The sequence below is a fragment of the Trichoderma evansii genome (assembly GCF_050947405.1).
Source record: "Trichoderma evansii strain SZMC 28006 chromosome Unknown GGI43scaffold_5, whole genome shotgun sequence".
NCBI lineage: Eukaryota > Fungi > Ascomycota > Sordariomycetes > Hypocreales > Hypocreaceae > Trichoderma > Trichoderma evansii.
Window position 1 is genome coordinate 1,267,241 of NW_028145201.1, and position 20,998 is coordinate 1,288,238.

The window sequence follows — 20,998 nt, forward strand, 5'->3', positions numbered from 1 at the left end:
CACCAAGGATTCCTCAACGCACAATAGCCTAATCCAAGACCGTCCCGCCCTATCCGCATCTCGTGATATCGACACAGGCTCCATCCTGTCCTCTGCGCTAATACGCCACACTTTTCTGCTTCAACCCGCCAATATGCGTCGAGCCCTCAGTTGATCTTTACACCGTCCTAATTCGCTTCGCTCAAGTCCCAGAGCTTTTACGAACCCCTCATCTTCCTATTCAATTCTTTCCATTTTGACGTTGCTGCCTATTTTCGTTCCATCCTCATTCGTCTCTTTAAGCGATGGGCGTCATGTTTCCAAAGACATGGACACGGTTTACGATTTCTACATACGAGAGAGTGTGTGGGGGAGGGGCATCTCGGTCAACAAGCTGCATGAGGACTAAAAGCTCAGTTGAAAAAAACAATAGAAAAAGTGATAAGTCAATACCGACGGAAATATGTACGAATCGAACGACGGCGGCATAACCACAGCCATCGTAGGTACCCGTCTTGAACCTACTCTGCACTCCCTCAACGGCCAGAGACAAGAGTTCGAGAGTCGAGGCAACATGCATGCCGAGAGAAAACAGTGCGATGCGAAGAGAAATTCCTCTCGCGAAGCGGCACCAGCGTCGCACATTGTCCTCCAATGCCTAGTCGGCTCGTCTGCAAACCCGCGCGACGCTGAGAGAACACAGGCAGAAATACAAGGGTGTTTGTACCATTTCGATTCCTCCACTTCGATGCCAAGAGACGATTAGAGTGACGAGATACCGAAAAAAACCGATAACGAAAAAACCGCATCTGTCCAGCCCCGTGGGATATCTATAGCATGCCTATCTTTAGAGTCAGTATGGAGACATAGAACTGATGGCAGGCCATTGGCACCACTTCACGATACGCGGCAAGTGGAGATTTACGATGGAATCTCGTTAATAGCCTTTGCCCAACTCAACCCACTATACACTCCGGGCGCCGCCAGTGGGGCGTGCCATGGGACAGATTCGTCTCTAATCTGGTTAACCTCCCGAGCCACCTCGTGGGAAAATTGGGGGACGTGGCTTTGGCCCGACTCGACCCGCTCTAACTTCAACCTCATAGCTCATAATGGCTTCTGCCGTATTTGGAGAAATGTCAACTCACAGTGCAACATGAGAGGTCGGATGTTTTTCGGCTTGCCTTCTCGATAACGGCATTCTTTCTTAATGTTTATGACTCCATTCTCCCTCTTCTCTCAGATTGACATGGCCAAAGTTGCTGCGATCGACACCGATATATGCTGAGGCCACTATCTGGTCAGTATCTGGTCATTAAGCACATACTAGCTGCCCTTGATCCTTCTCGGCCAACAAGATACTAATCGTTGTACTACTGGTGCTAAGTATTGTCGCCTAGGATATTCAGCTTCGCTCGAACGCTCTCATTTCCATCCAAGATTGATCCAACAGCCAAATCCGACTGATGCCTCTCACAAGGCACAAAACTGAGTCAACCCCACCCACCTACAATTTTTAATATGAGCACTTAGCCAACGGGCTGAGGCGATCGATATGACTTGTACATCCTCACAGATCCATCCTACCAACGTTCTCGTGCCCTCCATTCTTTGAGGCTACATCCCGAGTACCTGCATGCATTAGTTATCTAGAAGGATTAGGCTGCTTTTAAGGTAGGGTGGCTGTGACCCTGACTCGCGCGCCAATGGTGAAAGAAAATGGCAACAATGGTAAAGCTTGCCAAAGAAGGTATCCCGCATGCGGATCGTACTACTCGTTCAGCCCAGAGATGGAAATTCTCTCATTTCCAAAAGTCCACGGAGCCTGAAATTTTTGGGTTGCCAAGTCTTAGTGCAGAAGACCAAGACGTAGGCACTGCAGTGACAACGTTTATGTACACACAACAAAGTTGACGAGGTGAAATTGCAGAAATAAGCTGAAGAATATGTAATTCTCTTAAAACAATTTATCTTTTTCGAAATGTAGATGTAACTCTCATACTTCCGGGAAAAAGAGGAAAGACATATTCACATACGATTGAAAATTTATGATTCGAGAAGGAAATTTGTCATAACATCTTTTGTCATTACAACCGCCGTCGAAGAAGGCTTTTTGACACACGTTTGTCCCCCATTCGCCTATTTACAATATACAGATTGTGTCCAGAAAAAAGCCCTCGCCTTCTCTAAAAGTATAAAGCATACTATACTCTAGGATCTACTCGACGCAATCAATCCAACCATGTTCAGTCATAAAGTATTGGTATCCAAGGAAACTCCCATCCAAAGCCCCATTTAAATGCCTCTCAAAGCCTCCAACGGCTTCATGTCGTATCATCTGCTCACGAGGTAGATAAGGCGGCAGTGATCATATAGTCTCCCAGAAGACATGTCAAAATGAAAGAGAAAAAGAAAGAACGCTCCCAGCCGGATAGCAGGCGTATCATTACCCGCTTCAGCGCTTAGAGAACGTACATAAAGTCAGGACGCATATCGCCCAGCTCCTGAATCTCTTGCGGTGACTTGCCCTCAATCCAGTGGTTTCGCTCTCCGTTCAATCGCTTGTGGTTCTCTCGGTTGAGAAGCCACGCCGTCAGAATACTACCGCAGAAGGTGGCAATAAACAAGTATCCAACAACGGTAGCATGGCCCTGAATGTAACGGGGCGCGTCGTAGTAAATATTGCTGCTAACAACACCGTTCAAGTTGCCCCATCCAATAACTATGCCCAGGACGATTCCACGCTTGTAAACACCCTCAACGTTGTTGGCAACCCAGGCAATGGTAATGGGAATGCATGGGTAGATGCCGACTGCTCCCAAGAATGTGCCGGCATATTGTACGCCCGGGTTCGTCGATGCGATCAACATGAGGAAGCCAGCGACGCCAAATGGCGCAATGATAATGTTGAAAAGTGCTCTCTTCTGGATCTTATCAGACCAAAGTCCAGCCACAACAGTAACTATAGCGCCCAAGGCGTACGGTGCTACACTGAGCAGCTGGTTTCTGACGACTGCGGTTTTGCTGGTGAAGCTCATGTTTTGGATGATGGAAGGCAAGAACAGACTGAATGAGTACAGAGGCATGAGAGGGCCCATGTAAAGGAGCATGCCAGCGTACGTCTTCCAATCCGAGATGGCCGCCCAGAAGTATTTCATTTTGAATGATTCGTGCTCGGCGGAGCTCTGTTGGTCTTGCTTAAGGCGATACAAGACACGCATGCGATCCTCTTTGGACAAAAACTTGGCCTCGTCAGGGAAATCGTGCACCATGAAGAAAGAGATGAAGCCGATGACCATAGTCAATGCACCCTCGATGATGAAAATCCAAGCCCATCCAGCAATTCCCCTCTTTCCGTTCAAGTTCTCAATGGCAGCCGCAAGGAGACCTCCAAATGAACCGGCCAAGGCGGCAGCCGAGAAAAATACAGCGGCTCGGGCGCCAAACTCGTTGCGCTTATACCAGCATGAGAGATAGTAGTTCACACCGGGGAAAAGACCTGCTTCGGCGGCACCCAGGAACCATCGTGCAGCCATGAGGCCAGACCAATTCTTAACGAAACCCATTCCAAGCATGCATGCGCCCCAAACAATACTATTTTCAAATTAAAATCTTGGTGTGAATAAGATTTGTCTTCTGGGTTGATGACTTACATGATAAGGGGGATGAAGATAGACGGGCGTGTACGCTTCAACAAGAAATTGGCAAGAGGCTCAAAAATGGCATAAGAAACAAAGAAAATTGTAAGGGATGCATTGTATTGGCCTGTTGACATGGGAATATCCTTCCCGAGGCCGGCAACCTTTGCATTTCCGATGTTTGTACGGTCGAGGAAGCACACGAGATACAGTAAGGTGAGCTGAGACACGTTGTTAACAGCTTTTCTTTGTAGGTAGCATACCCACTTGAATCAGACTCGTTATAACACTTACCCATGGGACGAGGGTCAAATCTAGCTTTCGCAGCAGTTTCCGTTCCTGTAAATCAATTATTAGCAATTCTACATTCACAGCCTCTTCATATGGCTTGGAATCTGAGACTCACATTCGCCGCTCTCTCGACATCGGACAAGCCCGCGTCCGGGTCTGCGATCTGGTCAAGCTCCGAATTGGAGATGGTATCTGCGGCGGGAACCTTTTCTGTGTCGCTCATGATGGGCAAATTTTTGAACAAAAAAAAAACACAGAAAGCCTCCACAAAAAAAAAGAAAAGAAAAGAAAGGTGTGATTGACAGAAGACAAACAACAGCCGCCGCAACCTTTCACAGGTTTAAGCGAAAGGGAAAAGAATCGAAGGGAGGGGTGGTGGCTTTGGAAGAGGGAAAACACTGATCCTGTGCTGCTGATCCGAGTCTTAGACAGACGGGCGGCAACCACCGGGTGTCTGGGCCTACTAAGCGATTTATACCAAAAAGGAGGCAGACCAGAAAAAGAAGATTCTCTCAGAAAGACACAGACCGACTCCAGAGAGAGGGAAGAAAGGATGAGGAATGTCGGAAGACAAGGCGTTCATGTACTGGCATGTGGATATAAATGTACTGGGTCTAATCGCCTAGCACATGCATGACTAGGGATCCGAAAAATTGGAGATGGAAAGCCTGAATCAAGGGTCGAGATGACCGCAAGATGCAATAATACGCCAATTGAGGCAAGGCTGGATTAAACAGGTGCAAGGAAAGGCTGGGTGGGTGTGACGACGACAACCAAGATGGCCCAAAAACAAAGAACTGGACAGGGATAGCGATGCGGGGAGAGGTCCAGAAGTTTAGCTCAAGGATGCGCGAGTAAGTGAGTGCTAGAGAAGGATGATAGGATGCGGAGTGCTGCTCCGTACAAGCATGGTAATGACAGGGGGAGCTTGGTCATCATGGAAGGCCGTCGTATTTTGGTCCTATCTCTCATTGTGACGGCGGGCCATTTCGGGACATGGACGCAGGTATAGGTGGCGTAGGATTTGCCTTGCACCGTGCGCCGGCATGTGGATGTTCATATATCGCAGATTTTTTTTTTGTTGGTTTGGACAAAGAGCTGCTGGGAAATTATGCAATGTTTGTTGTACCGCTGTCTGCCAATTTCCATTCGATTGCTAGTAATCAAACTTGGTTGCGTGGAGCTGGACAATGCTCAGGACGTGGAGTGTTGGCGTCGGTAGAGTCGCCACCTGGTTATGACATTTGTGAGTTGCGGAGCCCTTCCGAATCTGTCCCTCTGTGCGCCTTATTGCCAATAGCAGTATTTACTCCCATCACCAACTGGTGGATAACACGGATCAATCAACGAGAAAAGGAGGACTGCCAAGACCGCTCTCTTACCAAGGCGCTCCCCGTCATAGGTCGTCGTCGGCTGTTCTCCATAAGCTCCGCATTGACCCCAAATTGATGTGCATCCTGGTTCTCAGACTAGGCCTTAGCATCTGCCTAGGGAGTTTGCTTTTGTGGGGTTCCTAGCCGATGCCAGCTCTCCCCACTCTTCCACCCTTGGCTGTCCCTCACTATTTGCAAGGTGTAGAGAGCGCGGAGAGAGCACGGAGAGAGCGCGGATGCTCACGGACGAGGGGAAGTGGCGCCTAGGATTTTCTGAGATGGGGTAAAGCGAAGACAAAGGAAATATTTCAAAAAGGAAATATACCCCAATAAGAGGCCTCTTTGGTTATCTCAAATTGATAAAGGAATGTTTCTCAACAGTGCGAAGCTTTAGGCACTGTTCTCTATGCAGAAGCGCGATGTAACCTGGTAACTTTCAGCACTGCTGATGTACTTCGCACACCGCACACACAGCAATCGTAAGGTATTAGTAGTTCTCCAGCTCTTACAGTATAGAGAGAGCAGCTGTTTGTGCGGAGTGCTTGTCCTAATGTGAACATTCAAGCAGGGTTTAATATCCGGCCCTTGACTTGTTGCGCTGTAGCTCGGAAGCCTCAGAAGATTCGTTCCATCAGGCTCAGAATTAGCGCCTGTGTCGGAGCGAGTCGTGATGTGCCTGACCCTAGTGAGCTAACTGGCTTCACCCAAGCGTCCAATCAGCGCATTGACGGTCCGAAAGATGGCTTTAACGGGCTGAGGTTGCAAGCACTAGCTGCCAGAATCTCTTCACACGAGCCTTGTGCACGATTCATGCACGGCCGTCATATCTCAATCCCAGGAAAGAGGCTACTACAGGTAATCCAGAACAGCTGAGATGGCCTGCTGCTCGCTATTTTGGGTACAGTATTTCGTTCCCGAAGCACCCGAAGAAGACGATCGGCAACGGGAATCTTGCTGATGTCACGGTACCACGACGATGAGAAGAGCCGCGAAAAGCAGCAGGTAAACAAAAGAATTGCCAGCACCATCACTTCTTTACCCTCTTTGGCTGTCGAGAAGCGAAGTTGGAGTGCAAACAGCACCAAGCCCAACCTTGTAAAAAGTAGCCAATTCCCCCCACGTCGTCGTCTCTGCTAAGATAAGCGATGGCCTCAAGCGCCCATTATGATAATAAGGCAACTAATAGTACCTAGGTATTAACTCCAAGTCAGTAAAATGAGACGGTGTCTGCTGGTGAGATTTCAACAGACTCATTACCGAGCAGTGACGGTCTCTCGTGCCCAGATTGGTTCAGACGGCGGCCCCTAAATTCGTGTGTGACCATTTCCATGCCACGTTCTGCCTGCGCTCCGGCCTATCTGTTGGATAGCTGCAGGCAAATCTCATGGGACGGAAGAGAGGCGCACAAAGATGAAATATGTCCGAAGGCCGCCCAAGCAAGAGGCTGCCGATACGCGTGTGAGCATGCAAATTTGGTTTGGGCTGTTGCTGCACACTGCGTACTGCATAACACTGCGCGCTTCGTATTTCGTATCTATGCTTTGAGGCGAGCCGAGTCAGTTGCAAACGAGATTCAATAATTGCTGTACATGGTCGAGTCAGACACTGCTTTGTTCTCCTCTACTTGAAAATGGCAAAAGAATCGGAATTTGTGGTGGTCCCCGCGGCTTTTGTGTTTGCGACAAGCCCGCCATAGTTGCCAAAAGTTTCAGGCGTTGGGGAATAGCACGGTGCAGGCCCAAGTACCGCCGCCGTGACGGGTGGCTGGCTTCAAGCTTAACTTGGCACCTTAGCTGCGGGAGCACACAAGTCATTCGCCTCGCCACAAATTCTCTAGCCAGAGGCTAAGCTGCTGTAAAGCGCCTCCAACTCCAAGTCCAAAACCGCTAACTCGAGCCAAGAAGCGGGGAGATCTTCATCTGCCATTTGCCGACGACTCGGCCTTCGCTCGACCGAGTCTAGAACTAGAAAGTTGATGACTTATCGCTCTGCTGCTCGCATTAATGGTCCGCCCGTATCTCCGGCTAACGTCCATGGCAGCCCTCCCTCGGCTCGAGATTCGTGCCGTGTTACATTGTCTGCTGTTTTCTCACGTGTATTTGGCTGAATAAAAGCTGAATAATTCGGCCGCCCAATGTTTGCTGCAGCTCAATATTCAATGCACAGGTATGTACTGCGTGGTTAACGCAATTGCGCTCAGGGATCCGAGATATACGGGGGGGTTGCTTTGTTAGCCCAATACACGTAGCCTGGCTACTTGACGGGAGCGCACAGCAAAATGGCCAAGGGCACCAATAACACAATCGACGACGAATGCCACTAAAGTCCCCCTTGACCACGCTCGGCGACGCCGCATATCAGCGGCTGTTCGTCTAAATTCGGCCAATTTCGTATATCGTGTTGATTGTACGAGAAAGATTTGTGTTAACAGCAAACACAGCATCATTGTGGATAAGGTGGCGGTTGGCAACAACCTCCACATACAAAGTTGCACTTATTTTAGCCACGTAGATTTGACGAACTTTTATTTTCTTAGCCGTGCTTTGTAATATAGAGATCCCGTAGAGACTGGACCAGCTTGTGGCTTCAGTTGAATGTACATGTAGCATCAGGCCGCAACTCGATCCAAGCCAAAGTCCCAAAAGGCGGTGATGCCTGTTCTCCGAAAGCCTTGCTTAACTCCCTCTAATTACCGAAAATGAAAAAGGAAAAATCATTCTATCTCGAGGACCGTTTACTGGTTTTGCTAAGTTAACATGTTGCTAAATTAGTAGCGCTTCGATAGTAGCTGTGTAGGCCGCCGTCGCCTTCACTGTCGCACCGCCTGGCCCCTGCTTGCTTTTCCGGTTTCACAGCCTTAGTTTATTATATCAAGCTGCAGAGGGGTTTTTTTTTCTATAGTCTTAAAGGCTAGCTCGGTGATCAACTGTATATTTACCTAGTTAAGTGAAGCAACAGTGGCGTAAATAAGCTTTGGAATGAAGAGATCATTCATCTACCCCCTGTCTTATGCCTTATCTCGACTTTCGCATTCAAATAAGATTTACCAATCCATTATCTACAATGATGGTATACATAGTCATATACAGACCCTCAAGGTAGCAAAGTTATCTAACTCTGCCATAGTTTGAGAATGTAATCTACTCGTAACTAATCGTCGCTCACTGCCCATTTTTGGGGTACGTGTTATCATAAAACTAAAATAGAACTAACACGAGGTTAATATCCTAGCAGCATATGTAGTACCTTGATCCATGCACTCAGCACTAAGCGTCTAATACTATTGCACAGCGTCAAATGCCTTGATATTCTGCCGGTGGAGATATCTGTCGTGATCGCTGCTGTGGACACAGAGCAAACCCAGTCAAAAACAAGAACTGATTTCTCCGGAGAATATCGGAGGATTAAATGCGTGACCGTTATACCTGAATTTTGGACTAATGCATGATTATTCTTGGATATAAACGGCTAGATTATTGCTATCGAGTTCAATCGAAGCTCTAGGTATGTTTTTCTACAAATATGACTCAGCAATCGAGCGAACAACTAATCCATTTCCAGGTTCTGATACAGTAGAGAGGTCTCAAAATAACGCATGAATTATAGCTTCAAAACACAAAGTAAGCCCAGAATCCTAACCATTGATTCTCAAAAGGAATCGATAGGGCGCGCCTTATTAGTTGTAACCCTTGTTAGGGGTTGAGTATTACCATAGCACCTGGGGAAAAGTGCGCAATAATTTATGTAAGATTTGTTTAATATATTACAAAATTGGAATGTGTCTTCAAGAATCGTTTTCACATTCGAATTGACTAGTTCAGTAGCTCATATCACAGTAAACTCTTTTTAGTTTTTGAGAAGCTGTAAACTCCCGAGGTGAGATGATTCACCATCAGTCAATCAAATGGCCGTCTTCTATCACTAGAGAATCAGAAGGTAGTCAAAATGGTTTTTATACACATTTACTTCTCCAGTTTATCTGGATACCACGCGAATTTGTAGTTTTATGACTCTCTGTTAAAGACTCGGAGGGCGTAACTCTCATGTAAGTTTGCTTGGAACAGGCGAGCTATACCATGATTTGTGTAGAAGAATGGAAACCAGATATTGATTCTTCAATATAGACTTTACGAGCATCTATTACTCTGTATTTTCATTGTCAATTTCCATTGCTAGTTATATAAGGCCTGGAAAAGCTATCACTGGGATGGACCCTACAAGCATACCCGGGAATGAAATTCGCGACTCGTAATAGCCCAGGTACTTAACTCCGCTTTACTGGTGGAATAGCCAGGTACTTGCTAAACAAGGTAGCTAATGACAGCCAGAAGATGGAGGATTCCCAATTGTAATAGTGCTACTATTCCATAGCTCCCATCACTTGCTATGCCTGCTTTTGATTCCCATCTGAGCCAACCAAATGTTTGACCCATTTCCTCTTTGGATCGGACTTAATGGCAACGTTATGTGCTACGAAAATGGTAGGTAATCCGGGTTGCAGCTCCAGCAAATAGCTACACAACTCAGGAATATGCTACGTTCGCCGCATACAAGCTCAACCGAAATCATGACGAAGCCTCATGTCATGATCTAATATTCTTCTCCCTGTTAATCAAGCGTTGTAAATCCAATAGTCATCAAGTGCCAGTGCTGGCTTTACTACTGCTATTTATCCATTCCTTATGTTTCCACTGGACCATACGGAAATCGATCAGAGTCCGGCACCCATACAGGATTTTCTGCAGTTCCTTCGCAAGGGTCGGCCTGTTTTTGCAATTTGCCGTAATCTAGAATAGCATATGGCAGGTTTGGCTTATTTCGCTCTCCATCGGGGCGCTCCCTGTAGCTGTCTGGCACGGAGAGGCCAGTTCCCTCGCGGAGAACTACTGTCAAGATACCCGGCCGGCTTGGTGAGGGGAATGTTTCCTCGAGTCGGGGGCTATTGATACTTGGGCTATGCTCTCTCTTAGCCATTATGCAGCAGAAATCACAAAATGAAAGACTCTGTTGGCCAATGGCATGATGATAAAGACAGCGCAGTATAAGCAAATGGCTTCGCACGCAAGTTATACTTTTGCTGTTATGCTGTTATATGCGGGGTCGGAGAAACTTTCTGAAGAAGACCGGCTGAAATTGAAGCTGTTGGCTGTTAAACTAGGCGTAGTTTTCTGCAGCCAACTGATTGTATTTGGGTCGGTATGAAGCAGGTCCCCTCTGATGTTTTTTTTCTGCCGTAGTGCCTTGTCAAAAATGAGACTCGAAAGTTGGGAGCGAATCAGTTAGGTGATGTCTGTGAGAGAGTACTAATAAGCGCGGCGTTCCATGTATTAATAACATTAATAAGTGCATCTATCAACGGAATTATATATGGCCTTACAGAGCCTAGCAGGTCGGAGAGTGTTATGCATACAATAAAGCCCATCGATTATACGTGGTCGAACCTCATAGTCTGCTTTTTCAGGATACTAAGGAACTAGAGCATAAGCCAGTACGGTCTAATACTCACTATTTAACGAACAAAGGTGGCAAGTCTATAAGAAGGCAAATCTTCCTTTATGAGCAGATACCAGTGAGTGGAAGAGGGCTTGCTAAATCTTGTCCTATTAATTCTTTTGCTCCTAAGATCTAAGTCTTGAATCTATATGGAGGCCTACCACCACGTCAATATCGTTATGCAGTGAGGCATGGCGAAGAAGAGGCTGGACCCAAGTCCATATCAGGCGATCCAGCATCGAGACTTTCCATTAACGGTCAACGTTGGAATTATTACTGAGAATACCAGGCCACCATGAAATCGTAATGTTGGTAACGCCCAGTGCAATAGAAGCCAAGGTACTGGTGATAGATAAAATGGTAGCGATATCTTGGCGATGATAGACTTATATAGCCGCATATCTCTGGAGAGGGTTAGACGAGATGGTCAAAAAAAAAAAAAAAAGGACCTAAAAACCATACATCTGGGTCGTGGAATTTCACAGGAAAATGATATACTCTCTGTTCTTGACACTTGATCCCGGCTGATTAATCAATCTGCTCTCCAGTAATGATGGTATTCTGTCTAATACCCGCTTGCTCAGCCAAGATTAGCATTGCGCAGCGAAGTTGACGGATTGCTGCCTTTGGATAATCTCCCATGAGATAGTTGCAGTGTCCCTGTAAGAGGGATGCAACTTCTCGTAATGTTGCCTCGTTTTCTGAAACAGTATCTAGAGCGAGCCGCACGTACTCTGCGCGCATGCTGTGGTATCTACCAGTGACATGGCAGGTGGGCTTGACGGTTATTATTTCACCCAGCTCTCGGCCTGGGAATGAAATCTGGATCATTTCTTCGTTAATGAGGCCTGCAGCTTTCGCAATTGTTCTGATCATGCTCTCTATGTGAGACATGGCTGGTATATGTCGTTTCTGAGCAGTGCAATCAAGGACCATTCCCGTTCTTTCAGCAAGGAATTGCACCCCCTCTTTGGATATTTGAAGGTAGCGTCTTGGTTCTGTGACCAAGTCAATGCCGATACCCTCGATCACCAATTGGCCTGGAACGGAGACGAAATGCGGCTTAAATCGAGGGCTGGCGATGCCAAAATGGCCCAGGAGTTGGGTCATCTGACGGATGATCGGTATCTGCTGCCCAAACAGAAGCTTTTGGGAGTTATAGGCCGTAGGGGAGTACATAATTGCGGCTAACTGCGCATCCAAGGCACCCTTGATATCTGAGTCGGCAGAGTCGCCTATCATACATGACGTGTCGATAGAAGCGCCGAGCTGTTCGACGGCGTATTGGAAGATACGGCGATCAGATTTTCAATATCCAGTTTCCCCAGAAGTGATGATGCGGTCGATTAGATGCAGTATGCCGATGGCCTTGGCTTTGTCTGTCTGGTCTTGGACCTGTCCGTTGGTGATGATGGCAATGCGGTATCCATGTTCACGCAGCCGGACTAAAGTCTCGATACTTCCTAGCGTTGTTCTCCGATTCTCTCTGTAAACTGCCTTGTACGCGTCACGGAACTTCTGAGCCTCATCAAGGCTGGGTTCGGGCAAACCAAATGACGCAAAAAATAGGTGAATCTTCCAAATGTCGGCCTCTTCGTATGTAGTCACCTTATCCAGGTAGGCATCATAGGCTCGTTGCAGAGCAACGTTGTACTGGTCGATCAATTCCTTAATATTCTTTTCTGCGAGGCCGGTATATTTCCGTTGTATGGCGGATATCGCAAGACGCAGCGAATAGCAGTGGTCGAAAAGCGCGCCATCCAGATCAAAGAAGACAACCTTCATCCGTGTTGGTTCCATAGCCATTTCGTCGATGCGCCGCGAACGGGGTGCTGAGTGTAGAACAGTAGATCTGAGAGTGCAAAATGAATCAAAGGCGATTGCCTAGGAAACTGTTGTCAATTGGGTGCAAATACAAAAAGTATAGATTCGTTAAAAACTACCACTACCTTATCGATATATGGGTTTTAACCTTTTCCAAGTAGGTAGGCGTATACATGTATTCCGTACTTCACTCAATCTTTCTCAGTAATGTGACACTGGAAAGCCCAACTTCGAGTACGAGGTTCTGGAGGACATTGTAGACGTTATCGGCGAGTAGGTAGCAAGCCCATGCGACGGGATCGAGAATGTGTTGTTTGTATGGCAAACGACGTCGATGGCCTGAGCGTCCAGTTCGGCACTATCATCAGCAGCATCTGCCAGAATAATCAAGGGCATTGTTTTTATAAAAGAGCAGCAGTACTGTAGAGACAATTAGGAAAGTGGCAATGTTTGGAGATAGGGCGACAGTCCATTCTTATATATATATGTATGTATGTATTTGGGATGCCCCCTTTATCTAGCCCCTGGTTAAACGGCTGGATGGATAAGGATACATGAACCTATCCAAAAGCTACAAGGTTCAGCTAGGTTGGCCAAATCAAGGTCAACCAAGCCAGATCGCCTGGATCGCTCAACAACAATAAGGTTCAAGATGCAGTTTCCACTTTTCGTAACCTACTTAGATTAGCCCGGCCACTGGATATATATCATCGCCAGAACACAGAGTTGTAACACCAATCTCAATTTTATTACAACCTCCTTCTCCTATCTCCGATATCATATTCGAAACAATTTCCTTGCCCTACTTGCCTACAGAGATCAGGCGCATGATACTTGAAGCTCTGGTGAAAGATGGCCGCGAGCTGGCGCGCTTTGCTGCCGTGTCGCGAGAGTGGCAGGCAGTAATCGAGCCACAGATATTTAAGCGGATAAAAATCACACCGTCACGCATTCCCGAGCTTGATGACATGACTCGTCGTAATCGATCTCGTGTAAGGTATCTGTGGCTTTGCTTGGAATTAGAACGCTACGATTGCGATACCTGTTCTCCTGACGGTGACAATGATGACGTTCCAATGTTCAACAGTGCCGCAGACGACCTTCTAATCAAGACAGCCATTCAATCTCTCTTCTTAGTCCTTAGCACCTGGGACCGTAGCAGCTCTTTGTCACTCGATATTAGCGTCTAATCAACCAGTGATCCAGAGCACTGGTTCAAGTATCTCACATTTGAACCAGATGATGATGAAGATGATGCTTCATCGAATCAGGGCTATTCCCATGTTTCACGGCTCAATCGAGCAGTTCCATGCGAAGTTGATGATGCACGACATCGATGGGACACTACTAGTTGGGACGTTATCAAGGCTCAGGCTGCTGTCCAAAACGTCTTTACCCGAATCTTGAACGATCCGTCTGGCGAATTCGAGGACCCTCTTGAATGGTGGAGAGAGTTACCAATGGTACCGGCTATCATGCGTCTGCTTTTTACGTCAACAAACCCGCCGGCGCTGGGAACCTGAAGCGCTTGCTGAAATGCTCGCCCGATTTCCGAGATTGTGTGAGCTACACTTTGAACCGTGGAGGGAGTGGGATAACATGCTCCAGGACGCTACAGGCCAAGGTGAGACAGCATTTCCCCCAGGCGTACTTCTCAACAATAAATTACTTTACCATCTTGTAAGTACAATTCCACTAATACGTTGTCTTTCTTTCTATAGGTTATCTTACTTTCCTTGAGTCCCCCGGTATTCGAAAGCTAAATAAATTTACCGTTTTCGAGAATTTTAACCAGCTCTACGTGAACGCTTACTTGGAGATGGATTGCGCACGCATTCGTCCACCAAATCCTACTCTTAGTCGAATCCTCTCTGAAGTCAGTACCAATTATGAATCTCTTTCAGCATCATTTATGGTGGACGCAGAAGCTTTCTTTGTCTTGGACGAAGGTCAGCCTCCAAAAAGGTGGCCCAATCTGAGACATCTCTTCCTTACTTCACAGCTGTTGGCGCCCGATCAAGATAAAATTCGAGGTGCAAATATGCTCAGAGCAGCAGCAAGAGCAGCAGCAAGAGCAGCCGCTTTTATGCCAAAGCTCGAAACATTGCAAATATGGAATGGACGAAAGAACCTTGCCGCGCTCTTCAAGTATGAGCCTGCCACAGAACAAGGTCAGACTTCTACCATTACTTGGAGGGGTACCTGGGAGTTTCTTTTACAGTCTTCCGTCATTCAAGCTTGGCAATCTTTGGCATCTGAGTCCTCACAATATGGAATGAAAGTGATTTACGAAAGTATCAGCGGTGATCAGGTACAATGTCACGGCGATGCAATGCTCCTCCTACAGCTTCCGGAGGCGGTCATCCGACATGTTTCGCTACGACAGATTCGGAATGAACAAGTGTACACCTTTGGAAAGTTATAAGGAATGATTATAATAATGTCTGATTAATTAGAGAAAATTTAATTAGAAACAAAATTGAACCTGTTGTTATAATTGGTACTAACAACTTATGGGGACAGGATCCTTGTTGAGAAGTTGTATGTATTACTCCGGTTACTATAGGAAATAAATGTTTCTGCTTAACACAACTACAACTGTACGTTATAAAGTGAGTAAAGCTTCCATTCAGCACATACGACCATAGGTAGTGGAGAATTCGGGGTCCCGTCTGCTCCCCCATAGACAAGCCACTAACCGGCAGATTAGTAGTTGAGTGGGTGACCATCAGCGAACACCGGCTGTTGTATGTATTTCTTTTTGTTTTTGTTTTTCTTTTTTTTTTTTTTTTTGGCTATTCTATAATCTCAATATTTGGCTCTTGTGTTGTTTTGTATGTAATTGGAGCCTGATATAGATTTTGGAGCATATTATGGGGAAGAAGATAGGTGAGATGGAAGTGGGTCACGCCGACACGAGTTCAGTCCAAGAGGCGATGTGAATAATACGTAACTACTGTCTGTAATAAGGGTCATATTTTTATAACCAATTCTATAGGGAATTAATGTTATCTATACCATGTGGGCACCGCCGCTGGCGTGAATAGTTTGACCAGTGATCCACTGCGCCTCAGGACTGGCCAATAGAGCAACCACGCCAGCAATATCAGCAGGAAAGCCTGGTCGGCCCAGTGGGCTCCATACAGAAATCTTATCGTCTATCTCCTCGATGGTCATCTTGTCGCCTCCAGGCAAATACTTGGCTGCAGCCTCAGCATACATATCCGTCTTTACTCCGCCAGGGGCAATGCAGTTGACAGTGATGTTACGCTTGCCGAAATCCCAAGCCAGGCATTTGACCATGCCTTGGATTGCGGCCTTGGAGGCGGAATAGAGAGCATGATTGGGAATTCCCTTTGTACCATTAGTCGAAAGAGCCCTTATTGAGGGATGGGGATGTATGTGTGGTGTATACGTACCATGACAGCAGAGATGGATGAGATTAGGATCAGCCTACCAGAGTCTGCCAAGTACTTGTGAGCCTGCTGGGCCACAATAAACTGCGCCTTGACGTTGACACTGAAGATTCTATCGATTTCTTCTTCCGTAACTTCCTCTAACTTTCCAAAATGCTCGATTCCAGAGTTGCTCATGACAATATCGAGGCTTCCAAATTCAGCCTTTGCAGTCTGGAACATGGCAATGATTTCAGGTCCCTTGGAGACATCAGCCTTGATAGTGATGGCCTTGACGCCAAAGCTGCGTGCCTTTTCAGCGACCGCCTCAGCTGCTTCAGCGGACGAAACATAATTGATAACGACATTGGCACCGTGCTCGGCAAGGTGCAGAGCAATGGCAGCACCAATACCACGGCTAGATCCAGTAACTTGCATGGGTTAGTAGTACATTAACTAAGTAGCCTGATAGAGCTGGACTTACTGAGGGCAACCTTGCCAGCCAAAGACTTAGAGACAGCCATGCTGATGTAGTTGTGTTAACGAAGGGGATAGATATTATGTTATTAAGTGGGCTTTTGGTAGTTGAGTGATGCTGTCTGTTTTGATTTTTCTGAATCAAGATGAGGTGAAAGAAGAGATGCTCGATGATATATAACATTTTTTGGATCCATTCATCCCCACAAAATTCTTTTGCGCAAACAGCATCGCGAAAACTATCCAGCGGCGGATCATGCGGCTCGTTCTCTCGCTCGGCCGCGACGTTGTCAAGTCCGGGCATCGAGACATGGCCCCCTTGTCTCTTAGTCCCGTTCGCACAAACTAGCTACTAATAATGGCTCTTTTACTTGCACTTTCGGGGTCCAAGCTAAGTGACATTCGCTCTCTCGCGATTCCGAAGTGCCGCTCCACTGTTTCCAAGGCCGAAGACGCTGGGCTGTGACGCAATTCGACTGGATCAAGTCAAGTTGGAAAGTAGATTAATGGAACCTCTAGAAGACACAGCCAGTAAGATTAGCGCTCTTAACGGCGAGTGTTGCCACTGTCGCCATATAGCCCAAAAGAGATATATGACCTGTCCTCTACCCTAAAAGCAGAAGGAGAGAGAAGGTTGGTTATACAATCAATTTTCTGACGAGTTACAGCTCGATATATATATATTGTGTAATGCCCAGTTTACTCAGGTACGCCTTGTAGTAAATAATTCAAACGTAAAGCCACCCTCGGAATTCAGTATTCGCAACATTCATACTGGGAGAGAGGCGAGGGGAACCGTTCAGTCTAGACAACACAACCTTCCCCTGCGTTAAGTTTCTTTTCAATTATGTGAAGCCCGATACAAGAGAGTGAGCCGTGCGTGGGGGTACCCGCCCACGTTTGCTTTGCAATATTCTCATATATCGTCGCTTTAAGTAGCTAACTAGTCTGCCCTTGCTGAAAGAGAAAGAAGCAACAGAAGTCGTTTGATCCGACGCTCTTGACGTTGTATTCCGTCTGTCCACTACGTTGTTTGTCAGCATCAATTGCGCTCTGTCCAGTGGAGCTGAGGCCAGTGAAATATTGCTTCCCTAGGCCCAGTTCTACCATCTGTGCTATGTAGCGGCCGGCTCCCTGTCATGTTAGCGGCTGGCTGGGATAAGAGTAAACAACAGCTGTAGTCGTATCATACATCTCATAAATCGCACCCCAGTCGCAGCCACAGCTGCAACGCAAGCCTGGCTAGTGTCCACTCTACTATAGCCCGATTTGGATGGCATACCTGGAGAACATCAGACTTATCCCCGCCGTTTTGGCTCTTCAGAGTTTTCCTCGAGACTGGATCCACCATGTCATCTACAACATCGATAGCTTTAATCGCTTGGCATGGTAATGGATCCAACATTGGTCGATGCTGATATTGGACTAGGCCCTTTCTCGGCGCTCTTGGCGATCGATCTACTAAGCCCTACCAGAACACTGCCACGTCTTCCGTAATTACTGACTATATACTTTTTGATGTTTTAATTTAACATTATATTAAAGGAATACATCTGGATATTCTACAGACTTAGCCTGCTTCTATCTCAGGCGCCATAGACGTTGGGTATCTCTCAGATTTGGTTTAGAGCTAGCATCTCATATCTCATCTAGCTTTCTCAATACTAGTCACTAATACGCGGCTCATGTGCGGTAACTCTATATATAAATTTACTGTATATATATTTATATAATTAGTAGTAGTTATTTACCATGCCCAGTCATCATATATTACAATGGATATCTAAATGTATTTAACAAGCTGGAGCAGCTTCTTGAAGTTGGGGACACCGAATCCAGTGGTAGGATCCCAGCCCTTGGTAGCGTTCCAGGATGCTCCTGGAATATTACCCGCCTAGACAGAATTAGCTTTGATACCAACAAAGAGGTTTGATGCAGAAAGGGTATACTTACACCAGCGAGAGGGCCTCCGGACTGAGTGTTGTTGCCGTTGCAACCGACAGATGAGCCACTGGTAATGTCGGTAAAGCCCTTGTAGGCATATCCGTAAATCAGAGGGTTCAAGAATCCGAGAGCAGGCTTGCCTTCACGGAGACGGGCATCGTTCAAAAGGGCAATAACACTAGCGACGATGGGTGAGGCCGCAGAAGTACCACCGCTGGGACCAAGTTGGCCGCCTTGGAACACAGGGTAACTTTTAAAACAGTTAGTGACCGTTAAAGACTTTAGATAGATAAGATGAGATAAACTTACTCAGGGCTGACGCTGTGGGCTGCAACATCAGGGAAACCACGTCCGGAGAAGTCGACATAAGACTTATAGTAGTCAATAGTTTCCTGGCTGACATACTCGTTAAGGTATGTGCCAACTGCTTCCTCCTGGTACCAGGGTCTTGAGAAGTAGTAGCTGAAGCCTCCAGATGAGCCGTCCCAGGCAACCTCGGGGTTGAAGCTGACGGTTCCACCAACACTGGTGACATAAGGGCATGTGGCCTAAAAGAAGCTTTATTAGTGATTGCTTGGAAGACATTGTAGTCTAGAACATACCGGGAAGATGGGGTTGAACTGAGGAGTGGTGGTGCTGTTGGTAGCGAGACAAGAGGCACCAACACCCTCGTCACCAGATGACTCGAGAATGGAAATACCACGAAGACCCATCAATCCGATGAGGTTGCACACTCGGACGGCATATGCCTCTGGCACGGTTTGCTCCTCATCACCATAGGAGTTGGTAATGACTTGTGGGAGCTCCTTGTTTGACTTGGAGAGCAGATACTCGTAGTACTCGAGGTAAGGCTCGTTCTCATCAGGAGTTCCAGCCGGCTCAACGGGGTCTGGGAAGTATGGGGCGCCTCCTCCGGTAATATACTCAGTAATGGGCAGAGGGTGCACGAATGACACAATGTTCTGGACGTCCAAGTTGGCCTCGCCGTCGTTTGCGTCTGTTGGTGGCTGGGGGTTTGTTCCGCCATTGATCAGCTCGACGGAGAAGCTCTGGCTAGGGAAGCCAAAGTGCTTCTCGAAAAGAGCGAGATCTGAAACGCTGGCGCTCTCGTTCAGGAAAGAGCCAAAGCCAATCCTGCTACCGGATTTGGCTGAGGGAGTGTATCCGTCGACGCTGTACTCGGTCCTGAGACAGTCAGGCTGGAAGACGTTGAAAGTTAGGTTCTCGTAAACAATGGTTCCCTTGCAGCTTGAAGGCTCTTGGCGGGCAGCCAATTCTGAGACGGCCGAAGCCGAGTTCTTGGCCTTCAAAGCTCGCATAGCCTTGGATGTGCCAAAGTAGGTTGTGGGTGAAATGAGATCGATGTGGCTGGCAAGGTTCTCTGGAACTGAGTACTGGAGAGTTCGGACTTTCTTGGTACCAGTGGAGTCAGTGTAAGTGTGGAAGTTGGTGCTGAGCATCTTGTTTGCCGTGGAAACATCCGTCTGGAACCAGATGCTGCTGCCCTGCACCTTGTAGCTCACGCCGTAAGACTTGAGCCAGGACTCAACAGCTGTGGTAGTGGCTTGGCTGGGAGCGAAGATCTGGTTAATCTCATCGACATCCAAGTATTTTCCATAGTTGCTGGAGTTGGGAGTTGAGACAGCAGCGAGCTTTGATTCCAATTGATCAATGTTCTGCTGTGTCAGAGCAACTTGGAGAGTAATCTTGGATGAAGGGGCCGGAGCTGAAGCAGCCTGCCATCCCTGAGGCACCTTCTGGAGGCTGTCCAAAAGGACGGCGGCATTTGCATGCACGCTGGCAAGGGTCAGAAGACCGGCAAGAGCTGTCAATTTAGCCATTGTGAGCGAGATAACTGATGGACACTGGAGCAAGGCGAGAAGGGATCAATTCACATCCGGGGCTTCTCAGGCCCTTTTATACAATGTAAACCCCTGACCTTGTCGTATTATCCAAAGATAGATACTGTAGAATACTACATACTATTTCAAGACCCCAAAGGTGATCTCTCCACCTGATGGTGTAATAGTAAGGCTAACTACTGCCCTGTTTGTACAGCCAGGCAGCGATCCGCCGTTGCGCTAGGAAATATCAGTACTTGGCAACGATGCAAGATTACGATTACCGTCCCCCGCGGGCTGAACAGAAGTTCTGTCCATCTTGCTCCCCAATAGGAAGGTCGAGCAGAGCTACAATCCATGCTAGTCGGATGTTAGTGGCTCGGGGCCTGTCAAGCAGTGCCGGGGTTCCGATCCACGATGCGAAAAGAGGCAGTGCGGAGCAGCACTTTTGGGATTCATCCAGGGGTTTTCGTAAAAAGTGCCAGATGGAATGGTATAAACACCCGATGCCGTTCAATAAACGGCACAATTGGGTTGGATTTTATCCGCTACAGATAGGCGTAGATGTCACCACGGGTACAGTGACCGAAGTGGCTGGCAATTGAGTCTGACAGACATACCAGTCAATAAACGAAACCCTAGAACAATAACCATGTCCCATGAATAGCTGAACACTTCTTTCAAGCTCAATGCTTATTCGAATGCTCAACGTCATACATATATATAGCATCTATATAGAATTG

General features: G+C 47.1%; 7 protein-coding genes across 7 annotated transcripts; 1 reads left to right on the forward strand and 6 right to left on the reverse strand.

The window, feature by feature from the left end:
• Positions 1 to 1,993: 1,993 nt before the first annotated feature.
• Positions 1,994 to 4,517, reverse strand: GGI43DRAFT_315461 (major facilitator superfamily domain-containing protein). The gene is made up of 4 exons (XM_083201761.1): positions 4,024 to 4,517; positions 3,912 to 3,956; positions 3,633 to 3,838; positions 1,994 to 3,573 (listed from the first exon to the last, which is right to left on the reverse strand). The coding sequence occupies exons 1-4, from the start codon at positions 4,129 to 4,131 to the stop codon at positions 2,442 to 2,444; spliced, it is 1,491 nt and encodes a 496-aa protein (XP_083062813.1). The 5' UTR covers positions 4,132 to 4,517; the 3' UTR covers positions 1,994 to 2,441.
• Positions 4,518 to 6,985: 2,468 nt separating this feature from the next.
• GGI43DRAFT_400027 (uncharacterized protein) lies at positions 6,986 to 7,921 on the reverse strand. The gene has a single exon (XM_083205409.1). It carries the CDS (start codon positions 7,761 to 7,763, stop codon positions 7,512 to 7,514), a length of 252 nt encoding a protein of 83 aa, XP_083062814.1. The 5' UTR covers positions 7,764 to 7,921; the 3' UTR covers positions 6,986 to 7,511.
• A 3,328-nt stretch (positions 7,922 to 11,249) lies between these two features.
• Positions 11,250 to 12,016, reverse strand: GGI43DRAFT_432864 (uncharacterized protein; the record flags this gene model as incomplete). The annotated part of the gene is made up of 1 exon (XM_083209657.1): positions 11,250 to 12,016. The coding sequence occupies one exon, from the start codon at positions 12,014 to 12,016 to the stop codon at positions 11,303 to 11,305; it is 714 nt and encodes a 237-aa protein (XP_083062815.1). The 3' UTR covers positions 11,250 to 11,302.
• Positions 12,017 to 12,082: 66 nt separating this feature from the next.
• GGI43DRAFT_381957 (HAD family hydrolase) lies at positions 12,083 to 12,580 on the reverse strand (the record flags this gene model as incomplete). Its single annotated transcript, XM_083203193.1, has 1 exon — positions 12,083 to 12,580. The coding sequence occupies one exon, from the start codon at positions 12,578 to 12,580 to the stop codon at positions 12,083 to 12,085; it is 498 nt and encodes a 165-aa protein (XP_083062816.1).
• An 843-nt stretch (positions 12,581 to 13,423) lies between these two features.
• Positions 13,424 to 15,023, forward strand: GGI43DRAFT_432868 (uncharacterized protein; the record flags this gene model as incomplete). The annotated part of the gene is made up of 4 exons (XM_083209658.1): positions 13,424 to 13,766; positions 13,797 to 14,077; positions 14,124 to 14,222; positions 14,320 to 15,023. Coding segments are annotated over 4 exons (1,427 nt in total), but the record flags the coding sequence as incomplete, so codon positions are not given.
• Positions 15,024 to 15,368: 345 nt separating this feature from the next.
• Positions 15,369 to 17,034, reverse strand: GGI43DRAFT_400028 (uncharacterized protein). Its single transcript, XM_083205410.1, has 4 exons — positions 16,478 to 17,034; positions 16,018 to 16,424; positions 15,556 to 15,952; positions 15,369 to 15,391 (listed from the first exon to the last, which is right to left on the reverse strand). Exons 1-3 carry the CDS (start codon positions 16,515 to 16,517, stop codon positions 15,611 to 15,613), a joined length of 789 nt encoding a protein of 262 aa, XP_083062818.1. The 5' UTR covers positions 16,518 to 17,034; the 3' UTR covers positions 15,369 to 15,391; positions 15,556 to 15,610.
• Positions 17,035 to 18,158: 1,124 nt separating this feature from the next.
• On the reverse strand, positions 18,159 to 20,496 carry GGI43DRAFT_400031 (peptidase S8/S53 domain-containing protein). Its single transcript, XM_083205411.1, has 4 exons — positions 19,017 to 20,496; positions 18,724 to 18,962; positions 18,424 to 18,664; positions 18,159 to 18,364 (listed from the first exon to the last, which is right to left on the reverse strand). Exons 1-4 carry the CDS (start codon positions 20,253 to 20,255, stop codon positions 18,254 to 18,256), a joined length of 1,830 nt encoding a protein of 609 aa, XP_083062819.1. The 5' UTR covers positions 20,256 to 20,496; the 3' UTR covers positions 18,159 to 18,253.
• Positions 20,497 to 20,998: the final 502 nt, after the last annotated feature.